Source organism: Echinops telfairi, unplaced genomic scaffold (genome assembly GCF_000313985.2).
Source record: "Echinops telfairi isolate 266 unplaced genomic scaffold, ASM31398v2 ScPeMD7_7424;HRSCAF=8462, whole genome shotgun sequence".
In the NCBI taxonomy this organism is placed as follows: Eukaryota; Metazoa; Chordata; class Mammalia; order Afrosoricida; family Tenrecidae; genus Echinops; species Echinops telfairi.
In genome coordinates this window covers 11476591-11484764 of record NW_022111324.1, presented here as the reverse complement: position 1 = coordinate 11484764, position 8174 = coordinate 11476591, and the positions used below count along the sequence as shown (strand labels likewise).

General features: G+C 40.7%; 1 protein-coding gene across 5 annotated transcripts in view; it reads right to left on the bottom strand.

The window, feature by feature from the left end:
• The window catches only part of LOC101644581 (putative dimethylaniline monooxygenase [N-oxide-forming] 6), a 30209-nt gene extending 24537 nt beyond the window's left edge, over nt 1-5672 (bottom strand). For 4 of the 5 annotated variants that reach the window (XM_004706829.2, XM_045298100.1, XM_045298101.1 and 1 more), the window contains exon 1: nt 5538-5669. In XM_004706829.2, coding sequence (XP_004706886.1) covers nt 5538-5669 — 132 coding nt within the window. Of the gene's footprint in view, nt 1-5537 lie in introns of all 5 variants that reach the window. The other variant, XM_045298103.1, reaches the window with a different exon arrangement.
• Nucleotides 5673-8174: the final 2502 nt, after the last annotated feature.

Genomic DNA, 8174 nt, shown 5'->3' with positions numbered 1-8174 from the left:
CACAATTGATGTATGTATTGATTGTGATAAGAGTCATATGAGCCTCTAATAAAACGATTAAAAAATAATAAAATCAAATAAAAAAAATAAGGAGCTGATGCCAGGGGCTTAGGTGGAAAGCAAATGTTTTGAGAATGATAAGGGCAATGAATGTACAAATATGCTTTACACAATTGAGGTATGTGTGGATTGTGATAAGAGTTGTATGAGCCCCTAACAAAACGATTAAAAAACAAAGATTATAGCCTTGGGAACCACTTGGGGAAGTTCTACTCTATCTCGATTAAATAGGATCACTATGAGTTGCAATTGATTTGCTAGCACTAGGTGCAATGTACTCTCCCAGCAGGGAGAGTCCTTTATTGAAGTGATTTACAAATTTTGTGTAGCCAGAATCCCCTGGAAGGCGTGTTGGCCCTTCCTGAGCCCCAGTTTCAGATTCTTGCTGATTCAGTTGGTCTGGGGCAGAGCTGGTGTTGCTGGTCCTGAGAATAACTGCACTTTGAGACCCTTTCTTGTAAATAAAATCTGCACTTGAGTTCCTTTGCTCACAGCTAGTGATATTTACTCTTTCTCCAAAAGCACACAGGGAACCAGGGGCCTTAGAACATGTGTTAAATCGTGGCACTTCATTATAAGGTCCCTGTGTAATTGAAAAGAAACCCCCTGGCACAGTATGTTACGTGTTGGACTGTAAACTGCGAGATGGGCAGTCAAACCCAGCCCCTGCAGGAGAAAGGTGAGGCTTTCTGCTCCTGGACAGACTCATGGCCTTGGAGGCCCACAGGGCCAGTTCCACTCTGTTCTATAGCATCGCTATGAGTTGGAATCCACTCATTTGTAGTGGATTTTCTAGGTAGGAGCGCCTTCCCATTCCAGCTGAGTTCTGGGAAGAGGAAGACAGAAGTGCTGCTTCAAAGGATTAACAGGTGCGTATCTCTAGGGGTCGCCTGAGGGCTCATTGTTTTCTTCTCCAGTTGACCGTAAATCTTTAATGCATGGTGGCTATATTTCTCATTAAAAAGCTCATCTCAGAGGATTGAACTTTGTAAAAACCTCACTTTGAAATTTCTGCTCAGGTCTGAAGAAGAACAAGGCTCATATCTGGCAGGAGCTGATGTTTGAGCCTTTTCTGTTCACCCGTCATAGGAACCTTTTGACGGAACTTGAGGAGAGGTGAAGAGGAAGTTTCACCTTGGCTGAGCTGCAGCCTTGGCACTGGCTAAAGAATGTGAGACTCTGCTCTGGGAAGTGGAGGTGATAAGACCTTAGTTTATTTTCATTTTTCCATAATCTCAGCTCTTTTGCTCCTTGACCCCATTCAGTCATAACAAGAAGAGAGGAGTGTGCACTTTACAGCTTCTTGGAATTTTCCCGCAAAGTCTGTTCTCCAAACAAAGGAAAACAAATGTTAAGTATTATATAACAACTGGCAGTTACCCAGTTTTTCGTTTTCATTATTTCAATTTGTGCAGTGTTTTGTGTCAGTTAAAGGAGGAAATGAAACTCAGTCTCTGCCTTGGACTGAAAGAACTCACTCTAAAACAAGATTATATGCAGCCAAATCCCAATCCAAACTCAAGGCCAGTGAGTCCATTCTGACCCATAGATACTTAGATATAGGGTTTCTGAGACTGTAAATTGTTAAGGGAGCTTACCGCCTCATCTTTCTCCTGAGCAGTGACTGGTGAGTTTGAATTGTTAACCTTGCGGTTAGCAGTCCAGGCTGGATTTTATTCTAGTTGTGTTCATCTCTCATCTTCCTTCCCCACTAGAGCATAAGCAATTTGAGGTCAAGGCCAGGGGCTAATGAAAAAAATGTTATGCATGCACATGTTGAACAGGAAAACTAGTAAGAGACATCTTACATTGATTTTAAAGTTTTTCTTATTCATGAAACCAAATATTAACCATAAAAAGCCTACCCAGTCTGCAATATAAATTTGTCTTATCCTTCTAGAAAAGAATAGTCAACAAGTACTTCCTAATTTAAATCTCAAAAATGTCTGGGGCTGCAGATGGATGGAAAGCCAAATTAATATCAGCTAGTCCAGAAGTCTAGGAACCTTGGTCATGCAGTGGGTTAAGCTATTGGGCTGCTAACCAGAAGGCTGGTGGTTCAAACCCAGCCAGCCATTTTGGAGGAGAAAGATGAGGCTGTCTGCTTCTTTTAGATTTATCGTCTCAGAAACCCTAATGAGTTGCTCTGCCCTGTTCTGTAGGATCATTATGAGTTAGAATGAACTCAATGGCAATGTTCTGTTAGGCCAAATGTCCAAGAGCCTCGGTGGAATAATGGGCTAAACCATGGATTGCTCACTCAATGGGACACTTCAACTTTGTCCTGTGCTATATGAGTTGGAATTGACTTGATGGTAGTAGAGTTTTGGCTTTGGGGCCGAAGCGAATTGGTAATCAGTAGAGTTTAGCAAATGGGGAAGGACATACTCCAAGAAACCCCAGACTCACTGCCATAAAGTCGATTCCAACTCATGGCTACTCTCTAGGCCAGGATATATCTTCCCCTGTCAGTTGCTGAGATCGTAACTCTTTATGGGAGTAGAAAGCCTCCTCTTTCTCCCAAGCAATGGCCAGTGGTTGCAAACTACTGACTTTGCAGTTAGCAGATCAATGAATAAGCACTTCACAGCCAGGCTTTCTAAGAGGAGCAAGACAAGACAGGGTTCAATCAATCTTGTTAAGATTAGACAATGACTGATCGATATTTCTCCTTTCTCCTTTTAAAATAAGCCACATTCTACCTACTTACTTTAAATCCTTTATTTTTTCTGAAATCAAAATTACCGTCCTATATGCATATAGAATAATTGTTCAAAATAAACCTACGTTCAAATGCTAGTGAGCTTTAATTCTTTTTAACACGCGTTAGCAGTTTGCCTTGATCTCCTTTTGTATCCATCTCTGCTTCTTAGTCTGTTTTGGGCTTATATAAATATGCCCCTCAAGGTCAAGTTCAAAAGTTACCTCCTGTATCATGCCTTTCTCACCAGTTGCAACTCATTTCTGCTTCCATTCAGCTCCTATTGTCTTTAGGACCCTAATCACATAGTCACTTGGCTATTGCATGTCTGGCTCTGACTACTGGCAACCTTATGCTTCACAGAATGAAACGTTCTCCAGTCCCAAGGCATCTTCATGATTGTTGTTAAGTTGAGCATACTGCTGTGTTATTGTGTCAATCCATGTCATTAAGGTTTACCCTCCTTTTTGCTGATCCTCTACAAAACATGATGCCCCTTTGTAGGAAATAGTCATATTTATATTAGAGTTATTCTAATGCTCATTTGATTTCTGTTTTTAAAATGCACCTACCTGTCATATTTCAACCTGCTGCTACGCCTAGCAGCACATGCTGATACTGAAAATGCACTTGCTGATTGAATATGTCACTGGATGAGTAGAAAAACAGCTCAGATAGTTTCGGTTTATTTTTTCCCTTTTGTAATCAAAATTATATAGACGCAATGTCAGATTATCCAATAAGCAAAGCAAGCACAGGCTTACTTGTGCTTACATACTAATCTGTGAAATTGTTCACTACAGATTAGTAAGTAAGCATAAGCAAGCCCGGGCTTACCTTGCTCACTGGGTAATCCATCTTTGTATACTGTTTGTTATCCATCACTTGAGGACATGAGACACTAGGTATATGAAATTTAAAACATTCTCATGCTCTGCATGTTGTGCTTATGCCCCATTGGGTTTCCATTTTTCAGAACATAGTGAAAAGTTCAGAATTATCAGGTTTCTCTCCTCCTGAGCACCTTCTGCCTAACAGTGACTTGCACCATGAAAGTTTATATAACACGCTTAAAAATAAATCACTTTCTCTCCAATTGAACATTGTGCCAAATAAACTTTCTTACAAGAGAAAAAAAAAAGTATAGGGAGCAGGGAGCTATGGAATATTTGAGTATGTTCATATCTCCGCGGTCTTAGAGTAGAATTCTGCATATCTCCCACGACCTCATAGAAAAGGGTCATTCTCTTTGGATAATCCTGAGGGTATTTTTGTTTCTTCCTGATCTGCCAACAAACCACTTCCTGAAGTAAACTCCCTGATCCGGTTAGTCTGGCTAATTCACGAATCCCAGGGAGCACCGCGCCCATGGCCACCTTTGTTCTTTTCTTAGGTTGCTGCTCATTCTTTCCTCTATCTCTCTCCTCACTAGGCCACCTGGACTGCGAGCACACTGTCAGGGCTGCACACATCGATGGAGTGACACTCGCAGGCCACAGCGTGTGTGTCTGCCTTCCCTTCCACTTTTACTCTATAATAAGGGGATGATCCTTCAGAGATCCAATAAGTGAGATCCCTGCATATAGTTCCCCTTGACATACCAACATTTTAGTGATCCACCCTCCTCTAGAATCTCATGGCACATACTGTCTATATGATTTTGTGGGTGGCAAAGGATTTTTTGTTATAATGCTCTATAATCTCCACTGGGAATTCTTGGGACCAGATATATTTTGAATTTGTACAATTCAGAACATTTTTGATAACACTTTTAGTGTTATACTACTATAACTGCTCCCTAGGGTTTTCAAGGCTGCAAATCTTCACCAGAGCAGCAAGCCTTAGGACCTAAGATTTTAAAAAAGCAAAAGCTCATGAGATGACTACAAATGTGTTCTAATTTAGCACTGATATACTCTATTATTGAAGTTGGGCAACAGTTCTTGACCAGAGCAGAATGATGTGACCATGAAGTCTTCACACCAATTGTGTATCTCCTACATCCCATTGCAATGACTGGAAAATTAAGGAAAGAAAGGCTAGAAGTTTCCCAATACATGGCTTTTGGGATTTTGAAATTTGTTTTTATAATAGACATTCATATTATATTGTTTATGTAACAATAAGCCTGAATAACTATAAGTTATCTCTCTGTCATCAAGCCAGGAGCTAAAAGACTGTTTAATAAACACAGACATAAAAATCATGTATAGTAATTTATAATACTATACAATGGATACTAGTTAATTATAAAATTATGACCTATTAGCATTGGCAGGTACCTTATAGGCTACCCTATTTTCAGCCTCTGCATTTTATAAAGAAGGATTTGAGGTACAAAAATAAGGGAGTTGCCTAAAATCTACTTGTCTTAAGAATATTAGAGCTGGGGCTAGACCTCAGGACTTCTAAACCTTGTTCAAGGACTTTTTTACCATGTTAAAATGGATAACAGAGAGACTTTCAATTACATGGGAAGGTGATAGTGAGGTTTGACCAACTACAGACATTGGCACGTTGTGTGGTTTCCTAGTCTGGAAGGCTGGGCTCTGTGTGTGGTGATTGTTGTTAAATGAGCTGAAGATATCTGTTTAGGGATAATTGATGAAGTGATATAACTTTAAGTGACTGGGTATTGGTGTGATGAGAGAGGTAAAATATTAGCTTCTAGGTCTGCTGTATTTTGATTCTAAATTTTGGAAGTGGAATTGATCAAATTTGATTTTCAATGCAATCTATCTCCCTCCCATAGATGTCCCAGGGATATGCCACTCACCGAGAATTTCCACAGGCCTCCAACATCACTGCCCCTTTCAAAGCAGGTAGGCTCCAGCCCCTCCTCCAGACAGCACCGTATGGAGGCCAGACCACTGACACCTGCTCCGATGATGGCCACTCTGGTCCTCATGTTCTCCTTCCTCACTTACTTCAGGGGAGTATCTTTTAATACTTCGGAGTTTCCAGTAGAAGTAACCAGTTGAGCTTTATGCAGCAGGATTGTCCCCTAACACAGGAAAACAGAGATGCGCATTAACAATATCTACTCTCTGAGTTTTCTTTCTTTTTGTTTGATGTTGTTTTTGACTACCTTTCCTCAAATTAGATACTGAAACAGACTTCTTCTCCTGTTTATGCAAGATGTCAAAAATGGCAGTTACTGAATGCTTGAGCAGGAAGAGCCTTGAAGATCCTCAATTGCAAATGAAGTAATTGGTGCTCTGAGATCCAAAATTACTTCGGCAGAGTCTCAGAGCTAACAATTCTAGTCAGAACTAGAATTCAAGTCTTCTGAAATTTATTCTACTAGACCATTTCTTAAAGGAGCCCTGGTGGCCCTGTGGAGTATGTGCTGGATGCTAACCACAAGTCTGGTGTTCAATCCCAGCCACTCCACAGGAGACAAATGAGGCTGTTTGCTCCCATAAAGGTTTAGAGCCTAAATAGGAGGGTCTCTGTGAGTTGGAGCCACCTGATGGTCGTGGGTAGATTATTAGTAGGCACTTCGAGTGCTGGACTCTCAGGTTCTTACCTTTTAATCACCTTCCTTCCTCTCCCCAGAGAACCAGCAGTTCTCAAAATGGAGGGGAGAATGTTTTTGAACCATCCCTTGATATAAAAATTGACAAAGGGGAGGAGTCTGTATTTTTAAAGTAAAATGTCCCCTTTTCTCATTTTATTCATGATATAAAGCCTTGGTAGAACCTGAAAAGAAATACTGAGTATGGAAGGGATAAGAGGTGAACAGGAGAAGGGCTGCGGGAGCAGAGAAGGAGAGGGCAGGAGGAGGGCTAGCCTGAAGTCCCTGGCTGCCGTTCCAAAGAATGAAAGAGTGATTGATACGGTCGCTGGAGCTGTAAGGTAAAACCCCTGGGAGATTAAGCAAACAATGATTCTTTTGTTTACTTTTGCTTTGGAACTATAGAATACATAAACAAGTTATGCACCTGGACTATAATGAAAGGTTTTATTGTGCCAACAGTAAAAATAACTGAATTTTTTTTTTTGGAAAACTTAGGAGAACTTGATTTGAGAGGTTGAGACAAACTCATAGAAATGTTGAGTTTGCAAAGCTGGTGAATTAAAAGGATAGAATTGTGGGTTCAGTGAGCCTTGCTTCTTTTCTATCTGCCAATCTTGCATCTATTTCCTCCCTCCATTTTTTCCTTCCTCCCTCTTTTTTTCTTGCCTTTCTTCCTTGATTTCTTCCATTGCACTGTGTGCTCATCGTAGGCCTAACATAGTAGTCTCTTGGATTCACAGATGAGAAAACAGTACATTTTCCTATAAACAATCTAATGTAGAGGGGAGATGGGAAGGGTCATGATGGAAATATAAGCCACTGGAGTGATAGAACATGGGGAGGACCACCGAGGTCCATCTGAGAAAAATGGAAGAGAAGTTTCAAGAAGTGAGAATTGTTGAGTCTTGAAAGATGAATAGATGTTCACCATGGGGACAAGAGGCAGAAGCACCGTAGGCAGAGAGAACATATATACACATATGTCTAAAGGCACACACACCAAGGGTAAACCTGATAGTTGTTGTTAGTGGGTACTATTGAGTCAATTCCAACTCACAGCAAGCCAACGAATAACAGAACCGAATGTTGTCTGGTCCGCACCATCATTACAGTTGTTATGTTCAAACTCATGACTGCAGCCACTGTGGCAGCCCATTTTTGCTGGGGTTTTCTCTTTTTGCTGATGCTCTACTCGCTATTTGGCTAACTGACTAGAAGAGAGCCATTTTTGTACCCATCCCAAAGAAAGCTGATCCAACAGAATGCTCAAATTATAGAACAATATCATTAATGTCAAATGCAAGTAAAATTTTGCTCAAGATTATCCAACAATGGTGATAGCAGTACATTGACAGGGAGCTACCAGAAGTTCAGACCAGATTTAGAAGAGGACAAGCGATATCATTGCCGATGTCAGATAGATCTTGGCTGATAGCAGAAAATACCAGAAAGATGTTTAAGTGTGTGTGTGTGTGTATGCAAAGGCAGTCAGCTGTCTGGTTAGTCTTGAGAAAAATGAGCATTCTAGAACATATAATTGTGCACGTGCAAACCTGTACATAAATCAGGAGGCAGCGTGGGAACAGAACAAGGGAATATTGCGTGGCTTAAATTCAAGAAGGGTGTGCCTCAGGTTGTATCCCTTTGCCATCCTTATTCTGAGCAAATATTTTGAGAAGCTGGAGTCTATGAAGAAGAACGGAGCATCAGGATTAGACAAAAGCTTATTGACCACCCTCAATGTGCAGTTGACAACCTTGCTGAAAGAGAAGAGGACTTGAAGCACTTGTTGATGAAGATCAAGGATTACAGGCTTATGTTTGGATTATAACTCAAAGTAAAGAAGACCAAAATCCTCACAACTGGACCAATAGGTAAAATCATGCTAAGAGG